The sequence below is a fragment of the Saccharomyces mikatae genome, assembly GCF_947241705.1.
Source record: "Saccharomyces mikatae IFO 1815 strain IFO1815 genome assembly, chromosome: 11".
NCBI lineage: Eukaryota > Fungi > Ascomycota > Saccharomycetes > Saccharomycetales > Saccharomycetaceae > Saccharomyces > Saccharomyces mikatae.
This window is the reverse complement of record NC_079266.1, coordinates 209,696-236,624: the sequence shown is the minus strand read 5'-3', so window position 1 is coordinate 236,624 and position 26,929 is coordinate 209,696. Positions and strand designations below refer to the sequence as shown.

The 26,929-nt window shown below is 37.6% G+C and overlaps 13 protein-coding genes and 1 non-coding gene across 14 annotated transcripts; 6 read left to right on the top strand and 8 right to left on the bottom strand.

The window, feature by feature from the left end:
- Window positions 1–109: 109 nt before the first annotated feature.
- On the bottom strand, window positions 110–1,759 carry HAP4 (transcription factor HAP4; the record flags this gene model as incomplete). Its single annotated transcript, XM_056223794.1, has 1 exon — window positions 110–1,759. The coding sequence occupies one exon, from the start codon at window positions 1,757–1,759 to the stop codon at window positions 110–112; it is 1,650 nt and encodes a 549-aa protein (XP_056077777.1).
- Window positions 1,760–4,125: 2,366 nt separating this feature from the next.
- KTI12 (Kti12p) lies at window positions 4,126–5,067 on the top strand (the record flags this gene model as incomplete). Its single annotated transcript, XM_056223793.1, has 1 exon — window positions 4,126–5,067. The coding sequence occupies one exon, from the start codon at window positions 4,126–4,128 to the stop codon at window positions 5,065–5,067; it is 942 nt and encodes a 313-aa protein (XP_056077776.1).
- A 185-nt stretch (window positions 5,068–5,252) lies between these two features.
- ABF1 (DNA-binding protein ABF1) lies at window positions 5,253–7,457 on the bottom strand (the record flags this gene model as incomplete). Its single annotated transcript, XM_056223792.1, has 1 exon — window positions 5,253–7,457. The coding sequence occupies one exon, from the start codon at window positions 7,455–7,457 to the stop codon at window positions 5,253–5,255; it is 2,205 nt and encodes a 734-aa protein (XP_056077775.1).
- Window positions 7,458–8,113: 656 nt separating this feature from the next.
- Window positions 8,114–9,262, top strand: RAD27 (multifunctional nuclease RAD27; the record flags this gene model as incomplete). Its single annotated transcript, XM_056223791.1, has 1 exon — window positions 8,114–9,262. The coding sequence occupies one exon, from the start codon at window positions 8,114–8,116 to the stop codon at window positions 9,260–9,262; it is 1,149 nt and encodes a 382-aa protein (XP_056077774.1).
- Window positions 9,263–9,531: 269 nt separating this feature from the next.
- On the top strand, window positions 9,532–10,635 carry APN1 (DNA-(apurinic or apyrimidinic site) lyase APN1; the record flags this gene model as incomplete). Its single annotated transcript, XM_056223790.1, has 1 exon — window positions 9,532–10,635. One exon carries the CDS (start codon window positions 9,532–9,534, stop codon window positions 10,633–10,635), a length of 1,104 nt encoding a protein of 367 aa, XP_056077773.1.
- A 456-nt stretch (window positions 10,636–11,091) lies between these two features.
- On the top strand, window positions 11,092–12,648 carry PRR1 (serine/threonine protein kinase PRR1; the record flags this gene model as incomplete). The annotated part of the gene is made up of 1 exon (XM_056223789.1): window positions 11,092–12,648. The coding sequence occupies one exon, from the start codon at window positions 11,092–11,094 to the stop codon at window positions 12,646–12,648; it is 1,557 nt and encodes a 518-aa protein (XP_056077772.1).
- Window positions 12,649–12,998: 350 nt separating this feature from the next.
- Window positions 12,999–13,703, bottom strand: SBA1 (Hsp90 cochaperone SBA1; the record flags this gene model as incomplete). The annotated part of the gene is made up of 1 exon (XM_056223788.1): window positions 12,999–13,703. The coding sequence occupies one exon, from the start codon at window positions 13,701–13,703 to the stop codon at window positions 12,999–13,001; it is 705 nt and encodes a 234-aa protein (XP_056077771.1).
- Window positions 13,704–14,039: 336 nt separating this feature from the next.
- Smki_11.trna7A lies at window positions 14,040–14,112 on the bottom strand. Its single transcript has one exon. It is a non-coding gene; the product is annotated as a tRNA-Ala (tRNA).
- A 1,887-nt stretch (window positions 14,113–15,999) lies between these two features.
- VPH2 (Vph2p) lies at window positions 16,000–16,647 on the top strand (the record flags this gene model as incomplete). The annotated part of the gene is made up of 1 exon (XM_056223787.1): window positions 16,000–16,647. One exon carries the CDS (start codon window positions 16,000–16,002, stop codon window positions 16,645–16,647), a length of 648 nt encoding a protein of 215 aa, XP_056077770.1.
- Window positions 16,648–16,895: 248 nt separating this feature from the next.
- Window positions 16,896–17,870, bottom strand: OAC1 (Oac1p; the record flags this gene model as incomplete). The annotated part of the gene is made up of 1 exon (XM_056223785.1): window positions 16,896–17,870. The coding sequence occupies one exon, from the start codon at window positions 17,868–17,870 to the stop codon at window positions 16,896–16,898; it is 975 nt and encodes a 324-aa protein (XP_056077769.1).
- A 629-nt stretch (window positions 17,871–18,499) lies between these two features.
- DGR2 (Dgr2p) lies at window positions 18,500–21,043 on the bottom strand (the record flags this gene model as incomplete). The annotated part of the gene is made up of 1 exon (XM_056223784.1): window positions 18,500–21,043. One exon carries the CDS (start codon window positions 21,041–21,043, stop codon window positions 18,500–18,502), a length of 2,544 nt encoding a protein of 847 aa, XP_056077768.1.
- Window positions 21,044–21,903: 860 nt separating this feature from the next.
- Window positions 21,904–22,413, top strand: SRP21 (signal recognition particle subunit SRP21; the record flags this gene model as incomplete). Its single annotated transcript, XM_056223783.1, has 1 exon — window positions 21,904–22,413. The coding sequence occupies one exon, from the start codon at window positions 21,904–21,906 to the stop codon at window positions 22,411–22,413; it is 510 nt and encodes a 169-aa protein (XP_056077767.1).
- A 168-nt stretch (window positions 22,414–22,581) lies between these two features.
- Window positions 22,582–24,309, bottom strand: SSH4 (Ssh4p; the record flags this gene model as incomplete). The annotated part of the gene is made up of 1 exon (XM_056223782.1): window positions 22,582–24,309. The coding sequence occupies one exon, from the start codon at window positions 24,307–24,309 to the stop codon at window positions 22,582–22,584; it is 1,728 nt and encodes a 575-aa protein (XP_056077766.1).
- A 443-nt stretch (window positions 24,310–24,752) lies between these two features.
- Window positions 24,753–26,639, bottom strand: RRN3 (rDNA-binding RNA polymerase I transcriptional factor; the record flags this gene model as incomplete). The annotated part of the gene is made up of 1 exon (XM_056223781.1): window positions 24,753–26,639. The coding sequence occupies one exon, from the start codon at window positions 26,637–26,639 to the stop codon at window positions 24,753–24,755; it is 1,887 nt and encodes a 628-aa protein (XP_056077765.1).
- Window positions 26,640–26,929: the final 290 nt, after the last annotated feature.

Genomic DNA, 26,929 nt, shown 5'->3' with positions numbered 1-26,929 from the left:
GGAAAAGGACACCGGAACCGGCGAAGAATACTATCATTACCATAAGGGTTTTTTTTAATTGAATATCTTTTTATTTTTGCTATTTTCGTTTTATTGCAACATGCCTATTTTAGAATACCTGTACCTTTAAAAAGTCAACATCCTCATCAAGATCATCGATAAAACTATTTTGGTCAAATTCGTTGGTGGTAGTGGCGCCATTATTGTTTTCGTTTAAGTCATAAAGGTTTACGTTTGACTTTGAGGTACTAATTTTTTTTGACTTTAAAACTTTGGTATAGTCATCATCATTAACAGTATTACCGTCTGCATTTGAACACGGCGTACCGTTACCGTTGGAAAACATGAAATTTTTAAAAGACCTACTGTTGTTACAATCTTGCTCTTCCATCAATTCTTCTAAAGTTGGGGGCAAATAAGAAAACTTACTATCAGCTAAAGTGACTTCTGAACCCAACTCGTCGTGGCGGTGTGAATTTGTACTTTCATCCTGATCTTGTAAAAATAGATAGGTTTCGTCATTATTTGTTTGAATATTCTCTTTGTCAAGAGTACGATTCTTGTCCAAGATTCCTAAAGAGTCTTGTTGTGAGCTTGAACTTGGTAGATAATTCCAAATGTCATCGTCATCCTGTTCAACCTTAACATCTGGTTCAGAGGGAACAGATTCTTCCAAAATGGGCAGATTCAATAAGGGCATGTCATCATCATCGTCTACTTGTTGATTATCGGTACGATTTTTACCTGTAGAATTGTCCATCGATTGTAGGTAGGAATTCCAAAGATCATTGTTTTCGTTAATGTCATTATTAGTATTAACTTTAGCGTATTTATTGAAAAACTCAAGTTTTTCGAAATCGTTAAAGAATTTGATCTCGTTCAAATCATCCATTTTTTCCTTCACCTCCAATCTGGTGGGCAAGGAATGGTTTCTAATTAATGAGACTGAATCTACTGGAGAAAAATCTTCTGGAGAATCAGGGAACGAGGTCTTATGAGGCGTCTTGTGAAAATTCAAATTGAGACTTAAATCTTTTGTCAACTGTGGGACTGGCGTAACCGATGGGGAAGTTGAAGATAAAGAGAGTAGATCGAAGTCATTCAGTTTTGATTTCTTCGTGGGTGGAGCATGGACGATTGAAGAAGAATCTATATGGTGACTTTTTGACAGCAAACTGTTGTGAGCAGCGATGGTTTCCACATCAGTGCAACTTTCATCGTCCATGTATTCTGATTTCTTTCTATTTCTATAGCCTGAATAAGATGGAGATGAGATTGAAGAGGCAGAAGAATGGAACTTTTCATTTTCCAAGTCGTCAAACTTCAAGAAAGCCAAATAGTTTGAATCGTTTATTAGCTTTTCATCAATGGTCTGGATATGTCTTGGCTTCCTCTTTTCTTTGGAAGCTTGCTTCCTGTTGGAAGTAATGCTATTATTACTATTATTCCTGCTGTTAGTACCAACGTTCAGTGTATTGTTAGTACTGTTAGAAGACAGAGAGTTGTGAGCAGATGATCTTCTACCAGGTCTTGGTCTAGGGGGTAGAACCCAATGTTTAGATGTTCTTACCACCAAACCAGATTTCTTTTTCTTTTTGTTGCCATCGTTTTCGAACTCCGACGAATTATGGTTATGATGATGATGCGTATTCGGGGCGATCGGTACAGGGGCTAACGGAATATTATTATGCTCACTTTTGAAGTGGTTACTACGAGGACGGCTACCGGATGCCTGTAGTAGAAAAGTCTTTGCGGTCATGATTCTTTTTTTTTGGGTTTTATATACTAGAAGAAATAGGTAGAACAAATCAGCAATCCATTAAAATGCTTATGAGAATAGTGGCAGATAAATAAATATGTGCAAGGAATTGAAAAACAATGTTTCTGATCCTCTTTTTATGCGTCTAACAACGATCTGCACGAATAAATAATGACCCTTTCTTTATATTCTTGTTTTCTTTACGAAAATATTATTATACTATTAAGCGTAGAGTGGTCCTGTAGATAGCATATACGATAGAAAACTGGGTATTGCAGGTATAACTAAAACAAAAAATATAACAAAAACAAAGATGAACGAAAACAATCACACGGGGTTAAGCAAGAACATATTGAAGTAGAAGAATAATTAATAGCTTTCGATTATATATAATTTATCAAGAAACAAACTCATTCTCATAATTTTTTTTAAAGTAGTCTCGGAAAGAAAATGGCAATTCCATTCACTTTGGAACAGTTTGTAGAGTCGATACATGACACTTGGAAGCAGCCTGTGAAAGGCTACGGCCATTGCTTAACGCGCTTAAGATTCGTAATACAGAACTTTAGTCCTTGATGAAAGAGATTTTTCGTTTTTTCCAGGTTCAGCGGGCATATCCTCTTTTGCCGCCTCGGCCCCGCTCCACTGCGCTGGCTTTCTGTGCGCGGCAGGTTTCCTCCCCCCTTCTCTCCTTCTAGTTTAAACTTTTAGACTTCGGACCCCTGCCCGGGGGGTTCTCTGAACGCCGGGGTAGGAGTCGAAATCCCACGAGACAAGTGTTCCCGCTGGGCAGCATCTGAGTGAATAAAGCCCGCAGAACTTCTCATTTTTCCGGGCTGCACGACCGAATTACGGTCGTCGCAGTGTTGCTCCGTTGTTCCCGGTTAAGTGTTCGGGGCCGACTCGCTTTTTGGCCAAGAAAATTCGAAGAGAACCGGCATTGCGGAGAAGGCTCTTATGTTCTTGTTGTGCGATCAATCTCCGGGGCCCGGGCTTTTAAATTCCGCCGATTTTCTATGCCTAGTTTCGGGAAAGCCTCAAATCAAAAGTTATCCTGTACGGTGGTAAGAGAAAAGTAATGGTCTTTGCCTGTAGTTGCCCGCAAAATAGTGATTTCATGGCACATCACTACCGCCAAGTCATCGGCCTAGACAATGCACGTATTTGTAAGTAACAGAGTAAGTCTGCCTCTTCGCACACGGACATTTGAATGTTTATCGCCGCTTTTACAAAGTATTTTCGTAAATCTTGACCTGCGCGCGGAGCATGAGCGATCCTTCGCTTTTTTCACGTGATGAAAAGTGCTCCATTAGTTTATCCTACTCAGTTTTAGCTTACTCTCCTGTTTTTATCCCGCATATAGTACAAAGCAATAACATTATCTGAATTTATCATAAGCTTTCTTTCCTTTTCGTCTAACACGCCGCGAAACGTAGTACTATATGTGCCATCGCTATCATCCCTTTGATGGAGGACAGGCAATAATCGCATTGGTTCAGATTCGCCCCGCTTAATCATGGGTTTTCTCGCACCAGATGCAGATAGAGCATACTATAGTATACAAAAATTACATAATTTTTCCTTTTTCTGTTTCGTTTCTCACCTCATTGCTGCTCTGTTTACGTCGCTTAACCTTTATGCAAAAAACTCTATTTTGCTTCTCGAACCCCTTGCTTTCGCAAGTAAGCTCAACATATACGAACAGAGACTGGGGGGAGTTTCTAGTTGTACACTTAAGCAACCCCCACTATTCTTAAAACTTTTACTAGGTCAAGGCACACCAGTGCTGTCTTTCTTGGTACGACAAGCAGGTTTTCCCGATTCTGGGTATTGCATTACATAATTATTGATCCTTTTGTGTTTCCTTTGATTTCCAAAGAAATATCTCATACTAGCCGAGAGGAAAAAAGGGCACAATATGAGAGAACAGGCAAATTTGTATGTGTACAAAAGACATGACAAAGAAAAAGAAATAATAAGACAAATAACTACTGTATGGATTCTATAATGCCAAAGCTGTAGCTATAGCTGTAGCTGTATCCATGGCCATAGTCATATATATATGTATACATATATGGAAACAGCAGCTTGCAAATCATTATGTCATATTTTTTGCACGATAAAATGTGCTAAAAACAGCATACATGCATGGTACTCTTGGTGTAAACACATTCTCTCCGTAGAGTGAAAAATTTTCTCTCTTTTCTTTTTTTATGACTTTTTCCTCATTCCATCATCCTCATCGCGATGAAAAAGAAATGAGCAGCAGTTGATGAACAGTCAAAATGTGAACAATAACATTACCATATTGGTAGAAAAAGCTTGCGAAACTATCTAACGATCTCATCAAGCATCTCAAGAAGAAGATGCCATTAGTTCTTTTTACAGGATACCCGTGTAGCGGTAAAACAACGCTCGCCAAGCATCTAGTGCAACTAATACAGGCCAAAATTGATGCAACCCCGTCATTAAGTAAATATTCCATAACATATCACTCAGATGAATCTCTTGGCATAAAACATTCAGACTATATCACCTCTCAAGACGAGAGAAAATTGAGATCGGAGATAATTTCCGCGGTGAAGAGGGACTTATCTAAGAATAAGATTGTCGTTGTAGATTCTTTGAACTATATTAAGGGTTTCCGGTATCAACTCCACTGCGAAGTGAAAAATTTGTCTACGACATTTTGTGTAATTCAAACGTTGTGTCCGCCTGAGACCATTTTCGAGTGGAATAAGACTTTGAACGCAAATCCTTGGGAACCTGAATTGCTGAACCAGTTAATTCAAAGGTACGAAGAACCTAACTCAAACAATCGTTGGGACTCTCCACTGTTTGCTGTCCTTGTTGCTCAGGACAATATAACCGACTATATTGATGATATTTGCAAAGTGGTTTTCCAAACTTCTAAATCTGCAAAAAATAGTGGACACAATGATCCATTGAGTAGAGGTTTACAGAAACCCAATTCAGCGACGGTATTAAAACCTGCATCACAATCCAACTTTATTCAGATTCTCGATGTGGAAACTACCAAGATAATAAAGATCATAATGAACCACATCAAGAGTCTGACTTCTATTGGCGGGGTAAGCAATGGAACAAGAGTCATTGTTTCTGAAGGCATTACCGATATCAATGATGATGGTTGCTTTTTCGTGGACCTACCCATTGGTAATATCGTCACTTTGGCGCAACTGCAAAGATTGAAAAGACAATTTATCAACTTCAACAAACTAAGAGATATTGATCAAGGCAGGATCGGCGCCCTTTTCGCTGATTATCTCAATAAAAATTTGAATTGAAGAAGAATGCATATATAGAGATAGATAATAATATAAATCGAAAGGAAATGACAACAAAATTTGTTTGCTTTATAATACAAAAAAATACATAAGATGAAATACATACTTCAATAGGGAGGGAACATGGTAAGAGTGATTAAACGAAAAAAAAATATGAGAAAGCACTCATCTTCCCAAGTGGTTGATTATCGGCCTCTTAATTCAGGTTGAATGTTTTCGTCGGAAAGGTCTTCTTCTTCATCGGCTTTCCCCATTAACCCAGCAACATCTTCTACATCGTGATGAGGTTGATTGTGGTGACTATTATGACGGTGATTCGGGCTCTTGTTATATTGCGATTCGACATCCACATCCACCATCACATCGTCCACGTCATCATCATTGTTTTGATGTAAATTTTCTACCTCTTTCAAATGTGATGACAGCAACCTCAATTGTTCCGCTACTTCATGCGGTAGTTTGTCATCTTCGTTTCTCTCTTCCAGCGTGATATCCGATAAATGTTGTCTCTTCGATTTGTGGGTATTCTCTGAATCCATATCATTGATCAAGTTTTCGTCTACAACGTTTCTCGACGAGTTATTGTGGTCATCATCGTTCTTATCATCAATAGATCTCTTGTAAGAGTTGATCTTGTCTATGGCCAGTTGAGCTGTTTCACGAGCTTCTTGTGCATCCACTTCCGCTAAAGTCGGGTGAACATTTTCATCAGCACCGTCATTCGATTCATCTAATCCCACCATGGATACATCGGAATGAGTTATTTGATCTGGTTTGTTCCATTTGTTAACGTTTGGCATTTTCTTGGTTTGATAGCGGTGACTAGGTGTTTTATCTAACACGCCTTCAATTAAATTCGAAGCATCGTTATTATTGTTGTTACTATTATTTTCATTATCGTCATTTTTGTTATTAGTCATGTTATTCTCATTTTTGATTGCGCTTGATGAGCTCCCTGTGCTCGAAATTTCCTGATGTTTAGTATAACTAATAGAGTTATTTCTCATGTTTGTGTTAGAAAGCTCATCATCGGCACCATTATTGTTATTAGAGGACGAGGAAGGTTGTAGATCATTATATTCCCCCATTTTCTTCTTTTTCAACACAAACCTTGCTTTATACGTGGTTATACGTCTGGCAATTTGAGATAGTAATCTTTTTTCGAAATCCTCGGCCGTTAACCCGTATCTTTGCATCAAAATGTCTAAAAGACCAGACTCCTCCACGTAATGTGAAACTTTGAATTTGCTTACAGTATGGTTAGAATTGTTGTAAGAGCTTTCTAGTATTTGATCAAACTTCAAATCGTTCTGTAAGATCTTGGGAATCTTTGTTAGGATGAATTTACCCAACGACAAGTTATCTTCTAGAGGATGGCTATGATAAGGTTCAATTTTGGTCACAACAAATGGGCCTGGTATATCATCGGTAGCAGAATTGAAGACGTCTAAATTCATAGAAGTGTCTCGTATTGAAGAGGGTGAGTGGGTTGAAACACCGTGACTACCAGCGTTGTCATTACTATTACTGTTGCCGTTATTGTTGTTATCATTATTATTATCGTGGTCATCATTGTTACTGGTGGCATCATCGTCTTTGCTGTTATGCTTATTGTTTGATTGAGAATCTACGTTTGCAACAGCATTAGCAATGGCAACGTTGATATCTTCATCGTTCACAACGTCGGAATAGTTCTTTGTCATTTGAGTATGGACGTCATCGTCATCGTTGTGATGGTGAGTACTGCTGTCATTAGCAGTAGCAGAACCGTTGGTGTTTTCCAAGTTCTGATCTATAGAAGACTTATTTAGTGAATCAACTTCAGCATCATTCTTGATGGTAACACTTTGTTGTTTAAAAATGTTGTTAGCGTCAGCTTCATCGTCATTGTTCCCACTCACGTTATTGTTTCTTGGCTCGATTTTGTCATGGCCATCGTCCGGATGAGTGTTTGCCAGATGGTACTCAAGATCATCTGTAACGAAGTCCAGTTTGCTGTCATTGCTCACCTTATTATTATTGTCATTGTTGCTATTATTGTCGTCATTGCTCATGTTATCGCTGTGGTGATGAATATGATCAGGGGTGTCCAATGGGTTCGTATTGTTACTTGCAGAGGGGGATGAAGTCTCTGAGGATGCGGAATTGCCAGCATAGCTCAGCAAAACTTTAAACGGACAGTTCTTCAAATGACAGGCAAATGTAAAATGTTTATTTCTGTGGGAGTTCTTTAAAATAATAGGGCAACGCGTCTGAAATTCGTACTCATTAATAACGTCATACCAAGCACCTAAGGTCGGAAATTTCTTGCCGCCATGGGCCCCAATGGCCAGATCCTTATTGATTATAGGGTGCTTGTACTCATAGTAATTCACGACTAACTTGTCCATCCTTGTAATATTGCTAATGCGGTGATTTGAAACGTTCCTTATTGCAGGAGAGTCACAGATAACGTATAAAAGACGTAGCAGTTAATGGTCTTCTTCAGTTGAGGTCTAAACAAAATGCTGTCACTGACCGTAGTATTAAATGACACACTTTGGTGACTTTCGTTAATGGGGATGTGATAATGGCTATTGCCAATAAACAAAGAGAACTGAGAAAGAAGTAGAAAGTGATATAAGTTTGCTGGTCACTTTTCATTTTCCACGAAAAAAACAGGCGAAAAAAAAGACTCGACTAGTACCCGGCTGGATTCCGCCTCGTTATATGTGACAATACACCCTATGGGGCACCTGGGAGGTGATTTGTGAGGTAAACGATGAAATATGCCATCGCCTTGATTCTGGATATGATTAATATCATCACTCTCAATATCAAGATGTGATGGGACCAACAATCGTTTGCTTGGTTTGATTTTGATTCTTTTAACGCGTTTGACACCTTTGTTCACTGACATTTTTTTTATGGGAAAAGCGACGCGTCACATTGTCCTAACAAAAGATTTGGTGTATTTCTTCTTGAGATGGTCTTCTTTATATACAGAGATGGGAAACATTGTCAGCTGGCTTGAATAAAGTATAAGAAAAGGTGACCAGAAAGAAACATGGGTATTAAAGGGTTGAATGCAATTATATCGGAACATGTGCCCTCTGCAATTAGAAAAAGCGACATCAAAAGCTTCTTTGGGAGAAAAGTGGCGATCGATGCTTCTATGTCCCTATACCAGTTCTTAATTGCTGTAAGACAGCAAGATGGTGGGCAATTGACTAACGAGGCGGGTGAAACCACGTCGCACTTGATGGGTATGTTCTATAGGACGTTGAGAATGATTGATAATGGTATCAAGCCTTGCTATGTCTTCGACGGCAAGCCTCCCGATATGAAATCACATGAGTTGGCCAAGCGGTCTTCCAGAAGAGAAGAAACTGAGAAAAAATTGGCAGAGGCAACGACTGAATTAGAAAAAATGAAACAAGAAAGAAGGTTGGTGAAGGTCTCAAAAGAACATAATGAAGAAGCTCAAAAATTACTAGGATTAATGGGTATTCCGTATATAATAGCTCCAACGGAAGCAGAAGCTCAGTGTGCCGAGTTGGCAAAAAAGGGCAAGGTGTATGCCGCAGCGAGTGAAGACATGGACACTCTTTGCTATAGAACACCTTTTTTGCTGAGACATTTAACTTTTTCAGAAGCCAAGAAAGAACCGATTCATGAAATAGACACAGAATTAGTTCTAAGAGGCCTCGATTTGACTATAGAGCAGTTTGTCGACCTTTGTATAATGCTTGGATGTGACTACTGTGAAAGCATTAGAGGTGTTGGCCCAGTAACTGCTTTAAAGTTGATGAAAACTCATGGATCCATTGAAAAAATCATAGAATTTATTGAATCTGGCGAGTCAAATAACACTAAGTGGAAAATTCCAGAAAACTGGCCCTACAAGCGGGCAAGAATGCTATTCCTTGATCCTGAAGTAATTGATGGTAACGAGATAAATCTAAAGTGGTCACCACCGAAGGAGAAGGAACTTATTGAGTATTTGTGTGATGAGAAAAAGTTTAGCGAAGAGAGAGTTAAATCCGGTATAGTAAGATTGAAAAAAGGATTGAAGTCTGGGATTCAAGGTAGATTAGATGGCTTCTTCCAAGTGGTGCCTAAAACGAAGGAACAATTGGCTGCGGCGGCGAAGAGAGCACAAGAGAACAAAAAATCAAACAGAAATAAAAGTAAAGTAACGAAAGGGAGAAGATGAGGTCAGCTTTTTCTTCATTTCCTTCTTATACTATATCTCTGGCATATATGTAAACATAAGTATTTATATACACGAACTTTTCTCATTCATGCTTCTCCTTTTTTTTGTTCAATTTTCTAGAATTTTGAGGCTAGAATTTTTCATTTCTGATCTGGTTCCTTTTTCTTCCTTCTTTACATACTGAATGATTAATATTGCAAATAAAAGAAGCTAAATCCAGGATTCAAGAGACGAAAAGCAACTACTCTCCGCATATTGAAACCGTCACAATGCCCTCAACATCCACTTTTGTTAGATCCGCTGTTTCAAAATATAAATTTGGTGCTCATATGTCGGGTGCAGGCGGGATTTCCAATAGTGTAACCAATGCGTTTAACACAGGTTGTAATTCATTTGCAATGTTTTTGAAATCACCAAGAAAATGGATCTCTCCACAATATACACAAGAGGAAATAGATAAATTCAAGAGAAACTGCGAAACTTACAATTATAATCCACTGACCGATATCTTACCGCATGGTCAATATTTTATCAATTTGGCCAATCCAGACAATGAAAAGGCAGAAAAGAGTTATGATTCATTTATGGACGATTTGAACAGATGTGAGCAACTGGGTATCGGCTTGTATAATTTACATCCAGGCTCTTCTTTGAAAGGCGACCATCAATCGCAGTTGAAGCAATTAGCCTCGTATTTGAATAAAGCCATCAAAGAAACGAAATTTGTCAAGATTGTGCTGGAAAATATGGCTGGTACTGGAAACCTTGTAGGAAGTTCCTTGATAGATTTAAAGGAGGTTATTGGTATGATCGAAGATAAATCAAGGATCGGCGTTTGCATAGACACGTGCCATACGTTTGCGGCAGGATACGATATCAGTAATACAGAGTCGTATGATAAATTCTGGAAGGAGTTCGATGATGTAATAGGATTAAAATTCCTTAGCGCTGTTCACTTGAACGATTCTAAAGCTCCTCTAGGAGCAAATAGAGATTTACATGAACGCTTGGGTCAAGGTTACTTAGGTATAAATGTTTTTAGAATGATAGCTCATTCCGAATATCTACAAGGCATTCCTATTGTCTTAGAAACTCCATATGATAATGACGAAGGCTATGGTAATGAAATTAAGCTTTTGGAATGGCTAGAATCCAAGAGTGGGAATGAATTGTTAGAAGACAAAGAGTATATAGAAAAGAATGAAACGCTGCAGAAATTGGGTGCTAAATCACGTAAGGAGCAGTTAGAGAAGTTTGCAGTTAAGCAAAAGAAACAAGCTGGGAGCGGCAAGAGAAAGAAGGCTGCCGTAGAACCAAGCGATAATGATATCTTGTCTCAAATGACGAAGAAAAGAAAGACTAAGAAAGAATGATGTAAGCGAGACGAATTTCAGCTACGTATTGATTTTTGTAGATAATTCGAATGTACGTAACTAAATGGTGCTTTTCGTCGCCTGTAGAAAATATTGCATTGTCCTGCATAGAGCACTTGCTTGCTTCAGTGATCTTTCGCGTTTTGTTTCAAAATAAAGGCAGCCTTTTTTTTTTACAGTTTTCATTTTTCACATACAGACAGATTAGCAGACGAAAAACGTGAAGTAAAGTATAATCCAGTAAGGACACTGAGAAGGCTGAGGGCTCAATATTTCTATGGAACGTTATTCGTAAGCATAGAAAGTTTTTCAATTGTAATCTTCTAACGTGGGGTGATTTCTTCATCTTTTTTTCCTGTATAATTTAACAATTAATTTTTTGAGATAATAAGTTCAGGAACTATATCTATACTTTCGATTCATTCCACCGGCAACAACTGTTAGTTCATATGGGCAATGGATGAGTACAGTAGTATATATTCACAACCAAAGACACCGCAGTTGAAACAAGACGGATTTCCTGGCTCTACTGAAGATCAACAGGAAAAGATATTAACTAATAAGAATGGTGAAGAAAATCAAAAAGCACCACCTGTTGAAGTAATCACAGGAGAATCTCATAGTACACCCTTGACTGTGTCTATTCCAACTTTTGAAAATGTTCAAACATTGCCTACACCGATGACCTACACTCCGTTATCTCCAGGAAATCTGTCAATGTCACCTATAGACCAGTCTTTATTGAATGTTCCGAAAAGACGAAGTCATGCACGGTTACTGGATGATATGCTCTCCATTGCACAACCAAAGCAAAGAGTTGTTTCAGAACTTGTCGCACCAGCGGATCTCTCCCCTCAACGAATTGTTTCCCTACCGACAGTCACTGAAGAGTCTTCAATAAATGATTCTTTTGATAGTGATAACCACACGAGAGAATCATACTTGCCTGGAAGTAACGGTCTCGTCGAAAAATATGATGATGATATACTTCAGGGTTTCCTTTTAGACTGTTGGGATCAGCCGTTCTTATGGAAAAAGATAAGACCCATTGGAACAGGAAATTTTAGTAATGTGTTTCTATATGAATTAGTGGATCAGACTAATCCTAAACTAAAACAGGTGGCTATTAAGCGACTCAAATATCCCGAGGAATTATCAAATGTCGAACAAATTAACACTTCATTACGATATAAAGAAACTTTGTCTCGTTTGGAAAATTCCCTGACAAGAGAATTGCAGGTGCTAAAATCGCTAAGTCATCCATGTATAGTCAAGCTACTTGGAATTAACAATCCGATTTTTGTTACTAGCAAGAAACCTTTACGTGACTTAATCAAGAAAACCCCAAGGGTTCTGCCGCCTTGTGATATGATTATGTCCTATTGTCCAGCGGGAGACTTATTAGCTGCCGTCATAGCCCGTAATGGTGGATTAGAGCCGTGGCTAATTCAGAGGATTTTTGCAGAATTAGTGCTAGCGGTAAAATACTTACACGGAAATAGTGTTATCCATCGCGACTTAAAGTTAGAGAATGTATTATTGAAATATACTTTTGACGATATCAATAACTTTAAGGACGCGCCCATCTACTACAAGCAAAATTTTATTGAATTAGCAGATTTTGGTCTCTGCAAAGAGATTGATAACGATGAGATGTGTACAGCAAGATGTGGATCAGAGGACTACGTTTCCCCAGAAATCCTTATGGGAGTTCCGTACGATGGTCATTTGAGCGACACATGGGCCTTAGGTGTTATGCTCTATAGTTTGTTTGAGGATAGATTACCATTTGATCCTCCTCCCAATGCTTCAGCGAGACAACGTAGTAGAGCCACGTCACATCGAATTGCTAGATTTGACTGGAGGTGGTATCGATTAAGTAGTGATGAAAATAATGAAGGTAAGAAAATTGTTGAGAACACGCTAACGAGAAAGAACCAACGTTGGTCGATCAACGAAATTTACGAATCTCCATTCGTTAAGACAATCGTCGATACCCTGGAGTTTTCCTGAACATTGCCACCAATAAAATAACTTTCGCTTTCTCCCTTATTCCCTTCACCTGACGGTTACCAGCATATAAAATTATCCAAGAATAATTCTTAAATTCTCTTTCCTTGACATCGGCAACCCCGCGTTCTGCCTCTTCATTTTGCATCTTAATACAGCTTGCATCCCCTTCACACTGTCTTTAATAATGTATACTATATAGCAAAGATAGTTATAATAAAATATTATATTGATATCATGATATTTAGTTACATAGAAGACAACAAACAAGTAAGGAGTTATGTAAAGTGCATAATTTCGACTTTTATTTAAAATTGCGCTTCTAGTTTTTCAAATTTGATTCACTCTTCCTTTTAGGCTTTCACTTCAGGTTCTACTTCATCCTCCTCGCCTTCTTCATCGTTCTCTTTGAAATCTCCCATATTCAAATTACCACCACTTTGAGCCAGTAATTGTTGTAATTGAGCCATATCGGGGGAACCGGCACCACCGGCACCACCGGCACCTCCCATCATTTGACTGAAATCCATACCACCGGCACCTCCGGCACCTCCCATCATTTGGCTGAAATCCATACCACCAGCTCCACCAGCGCCACCAGCGCCTCCCATCATTTGGCTGAAGTCCATGCCTTGAGCGGCATCATTACCTTCAGCTTCAACTTCATCCTGTTCATCTTCGTCAACCCATTTATCGAAATCAGTCTTAATATAAGAGTACTTTACCTTTTCCTTTGTCAAACGTGGCCAGTATTCGGATTCTAAATCCTTCTTGTACAATTTTAGAAAGTAGTGCTGGCCATTGGCAACTTTATGCATCGTTTTTTCAGGTATGATTTCCTTGTATAGATCAATATGTAGTTGATAGTGATGGACAGTCTCATCGCCAACATGAGGCTTTGATTGAGCCTTTAATTCTAGGTAAGTTGGTTTAATTGTTAATTCAGGGGCATCACAGTCAGCAATTGACACAGTCATTAAAACATAATTTCTTTCTGGATCAGTGGTGCTGGACCTTTGAGCCCATGCGACTTGCGGATTAATAACTTTAACGGACATGACAATTAATAATCTGTGATTTTGAGTAGTTGTAAGTATGATCAATTGTGGTGAGCAACTTCTTCGAGTAAGTCCAACATTGCCACCCATTTCGTCTTTTTATGCTTTTTTCCACGCTAATCCTCGCTCTCCACCACCCCTTCAAAATACTCTGAGCCGGGTAGCGCATATATTCTGAAAGAATCTGTTGGAAACTTTTGTAGGTATACGTATTGCATTGATAGATTAGTAACCTATTGAGTTTTTCCTTACAATACTAGAAAACTTGAATGCGCAGTAGCTTGTCTTTCAAAGATAAACGATATTGAACCATTAGTAATATCAAAAAAGAAAATTTGGACGAGTCCGGAATCGAACCGGAGACCTCTCCCATGCTAAGGGAGCGCGCTACCGACTACGCCACACGCCCTATTTAATACATGTGAAATTTGTATTCACTGGAACAGTATACTCTATGTTAGCAGTAACGACTGTCGTAGATGAGACATTAGCAATTATTTGAAAGAGTAATCGCTAACCACACCGGGAACGAACTTTGAGAAGTGGATGAATTTTGAGATGACTGTTGGGATTCCATTGTTGATAAAGGCAATATTATTTGGTATATAGAATATACTAGAAGTTCTCCTCGAGGATATAGGAATCCAATAACTGGAACTCGTAATTCTACTTAATTCTGTATATACTTTTATTGTCATTTTATATGTTGTCAGTCATTATCCTATTACATTATCAATCCTTGCATTTCAGCTTCCACTTATTTTGATGACCGCTTCTCATAACGTATGTCATCTTCTAACACCGTATATGATAATTTACTAGTAGTATGACTACTAGTTGATAGACGATAGTTGATTTTCATGCCAACAATACGGAATACATAGATGTAGAGGAGCAAGTTTTTAGTGTAGAAAAGAATTTAATTAACGCATGAGTTCTGCTATTTTAAGTATTATGATAGTGTTGGTAAGTTTTTTCTTGCAACATATACGGACATCATTTTGTAAGTCATGGACTTTGATAGCATTAGCTGGTGGTACTATTATTCTGTTAAAGTTAGAACAGACATCTCAAGACATCTTCAACAAAAAATGCCAAGCTGGGTCGAGTATATAGGAGATCGAGCATGTCAATAACGGTGGTGATCTGGGATCTGCAGTACCATCATTTTTTAGGAGGGCTTTTGTAGCATCTATTGTGTTTGGTGGTTCGGGAGTTTCATGCAAAAAGGAACCAATTACCTAGCAGCAAGCATAGGTATGAAGTTCGCAGATTCAGCAATTTTTAAGAAGTTTGGGGGTTAAACCAAACAAGAACGAGGTCTATATGAAGGAACTAACAGTTCTGCTTTCACTATAGAAGATACTCTATGGTTTCAGTCACCTAGTTTGTTGGAGCAGACCAATCAGTATGCAGACCAGCAGGTCAAACGTGAGGATACTGACGGAACACTATGCTTACGTACTGCTGCTTACACTATCTCTAAGGCCCATACAAACATTACTTCCAATGACACATTTGTAGTATCACCGGGGAATGGTGGAATAATAAATACTGTATCACTTTGATGGGGTCACCAATCGCCACTCTCGATGCCGAAGTACTTGACGGCGAAATATACGTTAAACAATTTGGCGGTATATATGTAAAGATGCCAGCATATCAGCCTAACTGTGATAGCGTTAGTACAGAAGTATTTACCTTAGTAAATATCATTAATGTACTAGTTTAATAAATTAAATACTAGTAGATTAGTAGTTCTAGCGCCATTAAGTGACAATTTTGCTAAGTCAAACCAGATTGAATAGAATAAAGTGAGATAATATTGATAATTAAATAAAATGAATCTTACGGTAATAAATGAAAAGAAAAAAAAAAAAATTAATACATAAAATACAAAATATACATATCTCATGTAAGTAATTGCTAATACTTCATCTACAACAGCCATCACTGCTAACATGTACTATACTGTTTCAACCATGACGTGTTAGGTATTTTAAGGGTGTTTTAATGTTTATTACAACAATCAGTGACTACATGATAAACTATTTTGTAATTAATAAAAGTACTAAACGAATATAACCTTCTCACGTATACTTAGCCTTGTTTTATTTATTCGTATTTTGCTGTGCACAAATCTTGTACTTTACAACGACTCAAAGATGATGTGTGAAGAAGTGTTTGAAAACAAGATGAAAATAAAGCAGACCAGACCTTATATAAAAAACTTTTGAAGAGAAGTTGGAGTGAGAAGAGCATATTTGACTTCTTTGCACCACACAAAGGTCCTCTAATGTTTGAAATTAAGCTGAATGATAAGATTACTGAATTCCTGCGAAAGTTCAAAAATAGTGCAAGGTCAAACAGAGATATTGATGGGGACATTGATTTGTTTCTGCAGCAACACGCCATCCCTATGCGATCATTGCTTTTTTATATAGAAGAATACAGAAAGGACAGCGATATACCTTATTCGATAAGAGAAATGTTGAGACCGTTCAAATTCCAGTTCAAGCCTAAAAATGTGAGAGGTTCACATTATTCAGAGGACTTTAAGAAAAATTTAGAGTTTTTGAAATATCAGCAACAAGAGTATGAATACCAAACTATAGTCAAGAGAAACAAGCCAATCTATTCACTCCGAGACGAAGATGAGCTAACACCTTCACAAATCAATAAGCAGATTAAGGAACAAGTTACCACTGTTTTCAACGTTCTTGTGAGTGTCGTATCGGTTGTTGTGGCTATCTGGTATTGGACCGGAACTTCAACAAACTTCCCGGTTCATGTTCGTCTTTTGCTGTGCTTGTTTTTTGGAATATTAGTCTTAGTGGCAGATGTTGTTGTCTATAACAGTTACCTGAAGAAACTCGAAGAAGCAAAAGTAAAAGAAAAAACAAAGGTCGAGAAAAAAAAAGTTTTAACCAAAATTACACTTTAGATATCAAGTTTTCTATAGGTATGGACTGCAAAATCCCAGAAAATTTGATTTTGAAACTGGATTATGGTGAATGATATTCTGTATGTTTATAAGTATGTTTATAAAACTATTGCGTATGAATGTGAAATAAAAAAAATGCTCTATTATCCTTAATGTTACATGGTGAGAAAAGAGTTGCAACAAAACCATTACTAAAGTAGAATTTTTGCTGGTCGGTGAAATGTCAAACCTCCATGTTTTTATGAGTATTAATTATGCCCTAGAACTCTCGACTCTACAGAATAAACCAGTTTCATTGTTTGTTCCATAAATGTCAAACACATGATTGTATGAGGAGCGATTCTGAACACTTGAGCTGCAAATCCCTTATATAAAGCGGTGACACCTTCAATTTTAACTGTTTTGACCAAACAATCTATAGGCCCCTTGTACAAGTCACCCTTCTGATTATAAATTCTTGTCAATATGACATCCCAAGGATTCATTACTACGGCAACACCTAACCCAGATATAGTACTTGCAGTTAGATGTAAAGCTGGACCGTCTTTCATTAGATCATTTTTGACTAAAAAGTTTTTCGCGGTGTTGTAAATAGGTAATTGAACGGAGGAACCAGCACCTGTTCTTAAAATGGCTGCATCAATACCCCTAAACAAACCTTTAACACCTTCAGTTTTGAAAATGGTGACCAACCCATTCCAAACTCCAGAATAATGGGTTTGTTCACCAATTTTAATGAATTCGGAATACGATTGAAGTCTTGTTTTGACCAAGAATAATGGAGAACCAATCACTGCACCAATTATACCAGATGCGGCACCAGAAAAGACGTTAACCCCTACACTTTGTACCTTATGCGGTTCTTGATCTGGGAAGAAAAGCTGATTTAATGAAGATCTGATTGGCTCATAAAACCCCAATCTGGAACCATTTAGCCCAATTTGATAAATATAAGCAGCATTTAAACCTTTTTGTAGACCTTTTATACCTTCGTTTTTGAAAATTACCGCCATACCTTGGATTGGATTTTTGTAAACTTTCGCAGCCGTAGCTGACATTTCACCTTGAAGTTGCATTCTGATTTTGATCAATTCGATCGGGTTGGTGACAGTAACAGCTATACAAGCTGCTAGGCCACCAGCTACGAAGGAACCAAACTTCGATACCTTTTGAGCGGCCGTTTTTTCGATTTGTTTCTCTTGATTTGAGTTTTCAGATGACATATTTACCTAGGTTATGATTTGGTGAATGTGCTTGTGTTTTAGTTGCTACGGTAACCAAAGAAAAATATTTCAGGTGAGGTCTTTGGTGGAAGTCATGGAAGGAAAAGAGCAAATTTTAATGTTGCGACTTACAGTGTAGTTTATATATATGCAATATTTAACATTTGGCAACTTAGTCATAACTTGAAATTTCAGCGGTGCTTAATCGTTTTTTTTTTTCCGCAACAGGAGGCCGATCCCGCTGTAATTCAATCAGGTGTTAATACCGGCTTTGCTTTAATGACCTTCCTTAACACATCTGCAAACCCTTACTGATCACCGGAGAAGATTACATGTAGCCCATAATATGTATTAACCCTTATTTCACTTGAGGGTGGAATACTTATTCGTCCGTTTACTTGTCTCTTAAACCTCTAGATGATCTCTCAAAAAGGCCCTGATAAAAACACGTCTTTTTTCTTGGTCCGTTCCCGGCGTTTTTCGGTATATTTGATTATGTGACAAATGTGTCAGTAATGAAAAATAATAAAATCGCTATAAAAAGTAAAGAAACAGTACTATGCTAATGTAAATACGCTGACGTACTAAAATTTTTAAAATAACCTGGAGCCTTTTGCCTAGTGACATTTTTATCTGAAATTGTTAAGGATTGTACCACAATCAGCACACGTAAAGCCACTATCACCGCCGGCAATCGGGTTTTTTGATGCGCATTCAAAATTAGATCCATTGCAGACATCACATTTCAACTTCGGGCCTGTAGTAAAACCTTTCGGAATATCTTGCGGTCCAAATACTATGGAGTTTGCACTTTCACTTCTTGACTTTAAAGATATGAAACTTCCATTGGATTTATTAAAAATGGAATTTTTGAAAATAGCGCTGGCTCGTGAAGGCATGCCAGAAATCACTGGGCTATTATTCGAATGCTGCTCATAGCACTCATGGCCCGGTATACTGTCATGTCTATTTGAAGATGGGGTAGTACCGAACTCATCATCTTCTGCCGGCCTTCTTTCATCCATTCCGTTTTCCAGTATATTAACATTATTGTGGCCGTTTATTTTAGTAGCAGCATCGATGTGAAACAAATTGTAGTCATGGTACTTATCTAATACTTTCTTTCTTATTTCCGGTAAGATGTCAGTCCTAAAAACACGAATTAACCCTTGATTATCTGTCGTTATAAGCACAGTTCCAACGTTACTGACGACGTTTGATAGATTTGAGCTGAATCCTCCTGTTTCTTTGATAGGGCGATTAGGTTTGCTATCACTTGCTTCATTGGGTTCCATATTTTGTTGATTCAATTCCTTAAAATACTGTGAAGTAAGTTCGAGAATTAAATCGTTTGATAAAGAGAGATTTTTGATTGCAACGTCGGGAGCAATGGACGCACATGTAACGGGGGCATTATGGGCATGAAATGATACGTAGTGGTTATTTTTGATAGCCTGAGCACCAACGGATTGAGTTTGAGTGGCATTTTTTGATGTATAGGTAGCCGTGCTGGAGCCGCCTTGACGTGAGGTTTCTGTCAGGACTTCATCATTCGTACTCTTATTAGAAACAATTCTCAACAGCCCTTTCAAGCTCATATTTCCGCTTAGCCTCTTTTTCCTATGCGGAGCAGCGCAACTCACTTCTGCCGATAGATTGAAAGATTGCATTCTCCAGGCATAAAACCAATGATCATCACTACCCGTAAAGACAACAGGCTGATTTTTCATGTTTAGATACTGGCCTTTATGACGTGACGAACCACTCTGAAATCCTTTGAATATTTCTAGAGGTTTTTTTTCATTCAGATCAAAGACTTGGATTTTCGAATCATTTGTAGTAACTATCAATCTTAAATTTTTGCCCACCTCAGAAAAGAAACATTGTAAGCCAGTAATTCGGGGCCCATGATGGGCTTTTCCATATTCAGGGGAGGGGTGAAAGCTATTATTAGTGCATCCCTGAGTGTTTTTATCGACTACATGAAATGAAGAAACAAACTTCAATCCATGTGTCAATAAAACATAAATGTAACCATTAAATGTACCAATAATTGTATATTCTCCATCGGGGGGAGATAGTGTCAAGGATGTTATCAAATCTTTACAATCGAATGCATAGGAAACTTCATTGTCCAGTATAGACCATAATCTGCACCTGTGGTCTAAGCATCCTGTTATTATAAAACGATCGTCGCTGGGGAAAAAAACTGCGGAAGTGACAAAATCTGGATGAACAAATGTTTTCAAAGAGCTTTTTCTCTCAGGATGCCATAGTTTTGCAGTTTTGTCCATCGAGGCCGTTATTAGAAATCCGTTTTTGGACCAGTTTGCATCCAAGATATCTAAAGCATGTTCCGTGAAGACCCTAAACACATCAGAATAAAAGACGGGAGCGTATAAATGTAACTGTCTCGAAGTTCTTTCAAAATGGTCGTTTGATCTTATGTCATTACTTGATATGGAATTGTTGTGAGAACTAATGCTTGCCAAATGTCTTTTTATTTTAAGCGAGTTAGCTCTGGTTGCACTAACTGATTTTTCTGATCTCCCCATTTCCGATCTCTTTACTGGCGAGTTTATGACCTTCCAAAGATGTAAAGCACCATCTTTGCAGCCAATAACCATATACTTACCATCGTGACTGAATGTACAGCAGCATATTGAATTCCTGAAAAGGTCAGCGTTCGCGGCTGAAGTTTCTCCTTGGTAAGTATCAGGGATTTTCAACTCTTGAGCCAGGAACATCCTATCAAACTGCTCTAAATCTTCTTTTCTTTTGAATATTTTAATATATGCAGGTTCTTCGAGATAGTTTTCAAAATATTCCCTATCAAATAGATCAAAATACCATCGGTCGTTCTCACTGAGATTATTGTATCCGTTTGAGATTACTGAGTTTCTGCGAAAGGTTCTTCTCAGTCTTGCGCTGTAGTCTACATTATCGACAAATTTTAACTGAGCGGGAATTATATCAGCAGAATACTCTCCATCATACTTAGTAAAGCTTCTCTTCGAACTCCCAATAGAAGAATGTCGATTTCGGTCTTCTGGTACGTTCAAATACTTTACTTTGCTCGTTTCTTTAGGATTTATTGGGCCTGTATCGTGATCACTTATATCGGAGTTCAATGTTCCATTATAACTTAAAGTGCTTGTCTTCGATTTGAACATCCTGCAAGTCCCCACGGTACAAATCGTGGCTCTGCGTTAGTGTGGATTTAAAATGGAAACTGATCAACGGTTACAATTGATGTCTTCGACAATTGCTTGTTATAACTTTTACGTACTCTTGTCGCACGGCTAAAACAAAGGCTTCGTTCAGGTTAGTTCTCTCTCAAAATTGTGCGAGACTTTTGCCAATAGTCAGTATGTGCTTACTAGTTACTTGTTATTTGTTTTCAAAGTGGATCCCTACTTAACGTAAATACCCTTTTTATGGAAAACTCCTTTACGCATTTTCAAATTGTTAGCGGTGCATAATACGGGATTTTCGTATCGTATTGGCGATTATATTAAGTACAGGAAAAAAGGCATCTTGGCCCACTAAACATGTTTTCGGTGTAATGGTCTAGTTTGAATCATACAGGTTACAGTAGGCGGAATTTATGATTCTAGGTTTGTTGGGAAAGATTTTTTGTGGCATAGTTTTTTGTTTATGTTTAGTTTCCAAATCCTTAAACAAAATATAAAATCGGTTTAAGTAAAAGACAAGAAAGAATGGGGTATATTAAGACTTCCAAAATTTATAGTTCTATTCTTCCGTACGGCAACACAAATGAATATGGATGAAGCAAAACAAGCACCAGAGGTAGACCATTAACGCCAATAGTAATGTTGAATATTCCACTATTCAGCTCAATATTTACTTGCGACGAGAAGGCAGGGTAAGCCGTAACGCCTGAGAAAAGTAAAGATTTGACTATTTTCATGAGAACAATGGCCAAAAGTCCAAAGTATGCTCCATTCAAGTGACTTGAGTCGAACTGTTTTCTTGTAAGGACAAATCGCGAGACCATACCAAACTAAAAATCATGTCCATGAAACCCATTGACAATTTCATCATGAGTAGTGTTCGCCTCTTTGAGGTAAATCCTTCTCAAACACTTTTTTCTATATCATATAAACCACCTACACCAAAGACTAACACCAAGGTGTCCTTTAGAACCCATAATCCGCATTTATCCTCGAACTATAGATTCACCACTAATAAAAGTAAAGATGTTTCAAGGTTGCTTAGTGCGTTAGGTCCACGAGGTGTTTCTGTAACTCCAGGAAAAATTGAAAAAATAGCACAGTTAAAAAAGAAGCAGAACGGTAAGATAAAACAGTTAAATAAGAAAACAAAAGGTAAAAACATTCAAGATGTGGTAGGTTTGGCCACTTTAATGGTCAATGTAGATGTTAAAAAGAACGAACCTGTGGTCACGAAAAGCGTTATGGGGCAGAAGCAAGGTGCCAATGCTGCACAAAATAGCGGTTGTAATTCTTCTTCAGCTTTAAAGAAGAAAAAAAACAAAAACAAAGGCAAAAAGAAGCGTTAATAGATCCATGTATACTAGGAGAAGATTGAATATGAATGAGATATTTTATATAATTATTTAGATAATGAAAACCATCTAAACTATTGAATTGAAGAAAAGAGCCAGTAGGAATATATGTATAATGTATGCATAAACTATAAGTGAAAAGAACTAAATTTAATAACGTCTCTATCTTCTCGATCTCTTTTTCCTTTTGGAAGCTTTACCTCTATTTTTTTGATGTTTTTTGCTAGATTTGTTTTTAGAGCTCTTATTTAGAGCTTCACCAGAAATTTCATGGGGGGTATTAGAATCTGTGAATATTTTATTATTATCATTTTCCAGTAATGGTGATGTTTCACCAAAATCAGCATTTTCGTCATTATTGTTGACGTTATTATTGCTGGTTTCAGGGTTGTCATCGTAGAAATTATTTTCTCTGTCAAAATTAGAAGAGATTCTCTCATATGCCCCAATCGATCGTAGGGGCCCACTTGCTTGCCCTACTTTTCCAGAAGAAGAACCTTCCTTCACTTTCATGCTACCGAAAAAATTGTCAGTATCGGCATATTTTGGTGGCAGTTCTTCTCCCTTCTGTAGAATAGTGTCCTTGTTAATCTCAGTTCCATTGTACGCCGGAGGAATCCCAATTTGGCCATAAACACTTCCAAACGCATATTTTTTCACATTGGCTTCTATAAAGACGAATCCAACTTGACCTAAATTAACGTGTAATTCAACCTCATCGGACGTCATTTCATCACTTTCATCATGTGGATCGTGAACTCTTTGAAGATCTTTGGCGACTGAAATGTCCTTACCTTCTGATAGGGCCTCACGGAAACTAACATTATCTGAGTCTTCCAACAGTCCATCCCTCGTATATGTTCTTGTATAAGCGGCGTTAAACGCGCCAATTCCAATGAAAAGATCGATACCAATATTCTGTGTTACATCCATCAATTTTTTCCCATTATGTGTAATGAAGATTGTACCCGTCTTATATCTGTAACCAAACCCCACTATATCACCTTCTTCCAACTTTGGTAATAATGTGCTGGCAGTAAAAGGGTTATTTATTCTTAGCTTACCAGTAGATTCGTAAGCAATGGAATATTTAGCCATACCTGGTACCCTGAAATAGGGATATGGTACGGTTGTCAAACCTATACTGAATATACTATTGGATTTTTGAATATGTCTGAATATTTTAACTTCGAAATATACTGCATCTTTCCTATTATGAGGTAGGGGATAGTTCATTACAGTGGATGAGCTCTTATTGAATTTTGAAAATTGTATATCTAGTTTGTCTTGAACGATAAAACTAGGTAAAAAATTCCCGTACTCATCTATATTATCATTAATACTGGGTAACAAAAAGTAACTTTGAATTCCACGATCTTTGATAAACTGTTGATCATCATTATCCAAATACGAGCCAAATTCCTTTACCATTGGCGGGCTCATCGTTTGAAACTCTTTCGCTCTTATATACAACTCAACCTCATACGCTGACATCTTTGGTAACTCTTCAAGTTCTCTTTCTTGAAGGGCAATTTCATCGTCAAATCCACCAGGGGATGCAAAGCTGGAATCCAACAAGATACCACTATGTTTTTTACCAAACAAAGAATGTAAAGTTCCTGAAGTTCGTGTACCTAGGGTATTCTCTTCGTCGTATTCAGATTCATCATCACCACAAAAGGTAACATATGCAGCTATTACTACCAAGATGAGCATCAATATTGCAAATGTAATTGAAAGACTTATTAGGAATGCCAGACTAATGGCTGCGGAATCTGAGTCCATAGGAGGTGTTGGCACCATGTTAGGATCACCTGCCTTGGAGTCATAATTCGGGCTTTCTAGATTACCAAACGAAGTATCCAAAGCTTCATCAAAAGTGACATACATTATTCTCGTATCCCTTCAAGTTTTTGTCTTATTTCTTGATATAGACAAAAGGAAGTGCTAATGCTTGACCTGCTTGCTTTGTTTAACAAAAACTACTATTGATTTAGCTGGGTATAGAAAAGGTCCATATAATATGAATCCATTCTCTTCGGATAACTGAAGTTTTGATTCAGGAACCCCTCCCCCACAGAAACTCTTTTAATATGCACAGCAGGTGGAAATATAAATCGCTTACGTAAAAAGTGATGATAATGAAAAAGCATTCTAAAATGCTAAAGATCGTCAAGAATGTATTGTTTAGAAGAATCATTAAGGCTTTATAGTATCTAATATATGTTAAATGCATTTATGCTATATCCACACTTCAATTGCTAATAGCATGGTCTGCTACGCTATGGGTTTGTAACAGACATGTCTAGAAGATATCTTATGGAAAAAGGATGTTAGTCATCAGACCCATCACTTTCATATTCACCGCTTGCTTCACTCCATTCTATATAATATTCTTTCATTAAAATTTTATAGTTTTTCAAAAACAAAGGATCAAATGGGAAGTAACTCTGTAAGTCAATAAACTGTTGTCGGGTGGCCAACGACCAGGAAGATGATGCATTGTTTGCTTGTACCGCACTTTCCTTTCTGTCGCTATCGGCCTTACCGATAATACCTCTCAATCTTTCATTGTTGTTATTCTCAATTATACTGAAACAATACGCAACGCTTTCTTGTTGGGCAATACGAGCAAACATTAACATGACGTTTTCGTTGCAAAACTTTAATGGATTGAATTTTGAAATGACCATTCTTTGAAAGAATTTGTCCAGTTCACACTCCCAGTTACCATCAGTGTCTCTAAAGATGCTATGTCTAAAGCAGAAAATATAACAAAGTGCTTGAAATGCAGCGTAGAAATGTTTGAATCTCTCCATGCCTCCACGTTGGTCTACTTCTTCTTCTCTTTCAATAACATATCTATTCAACCACGATGTTAAATAGCTTGCAACAAAAATGATTTGAGTTCTAGAAAGCTTCTTGGCCCTCGCAATATATGATCCCAAATATTGTAATGACTTAATCTTCTTTTCTGCAGCTTCATTGGCAGCAAAAGAAATATCTATAAGTGTGACTAGAAATGAATCCATTAGCTCTAGTTGTTGTTGTGAAACATGAAACATGATATATTGAATTGATCTGGTATAATATGTGGGTAGAACATGGGTTTTGAATAATGTTGTTAGAGTATTGAATACTCCTACACCCTCACCACTTTCCAAGCTTTCTGGTGTTACCTGCTCTTCCACATGTATGCTTACTAAAGTTAAGATGGAGTCCAATTTGGTAGACAGTTCTTTAATCCCTTGCGTCAACTCCACATTATACTCTTCTGCACCATCCATACCTTCAATGATGTCCATATCTTCACTGTCACTCTGATTAGCGTCAAGTACTCCAGAGCTTGACTCATCATTACCACTATCTTCTTCATTTTCATCATTATCCTCTCCTGAGTCATCCTCTAAATCGTCCTCATCCTCTAAGTCAACCTCCTCTAGATCATCGTCATCCACATCGTCATCCAATTCATCCAGTTCATTTTGTAATTCAACATCAATCGAGATAATTTTTTCTATCAGTAAGGACCAAATTTGGAACCCTAGTTCAGAACAGTAGCCTCTCAATTTCAACAAATTTGAAGTATAATTAACCATCTTTTTCCGAGTGTCATTTTTATTTGGGAAAAATTTGGCCAAATATGTATCTATGAAGCCCATCGAAGAGGGGATCATCCTTAAGAAATATTTAAGCATGTCATGATGACACACTGTTTGTTCGACCGGTAAAATAAAACAAGATACCAGTATCATTGAAACGTCTTGCCACCATTTGGGTATACTCGAGCAAAGGATTTTAATGAAATATATATATTTACTTAGAGTCTGTGGAGGCAATTCCCACCACTTCTCAAAGTTTATAATAGATTGTATGAGGAAAGTTCCCTTGGAGGATTCTATCCTGTTAATGTTACTAGATAAGATATCCAAAAGAATATTGAAGTTCTTATCATCGATTCTTTCAGGATTCTTTTTCGGAAGGGCTACTTGATCGGCAATTATGCTGATCTGTGTTAAATCATTCTTATCCAGATCATCTATGGCAGATTTCACAAACCTGCTATACATGGCTGTTGAAAACACATCATCTTTCATCTCATCTGATTGAAGCGTTACTAGACCCGTACTATCTGAAAACTGGACTTTTCTTTTCTTTGGATCCATAGGGGCTACAAAATCTTGGGGTGATCGCTTATTGGTATTCTCAAAAGCCATCATCTTTTCAACTGTCGTTTGGCACAAAATTGTATATCTTTATCAAAAAATGTTTTGTCGGTTATTAAGGTAAGAATTTTAAAGATCGAAACTTTTATTACCTTGAATTGGACACTAATTAAGAGAACCTTATATTTAAAAGAAAGACAACTCCAAACGACAGATGCTCATCAAAAAGTCTTTTATACAAGGAGAAAATTTTCAACACCTTTTTTTTTTTAACTTTCCGCCGTCTCATCGACCCAGATTCCGGAAGGGTAAGGGGGAAAACCTTTATCTAATCATAATAAGCT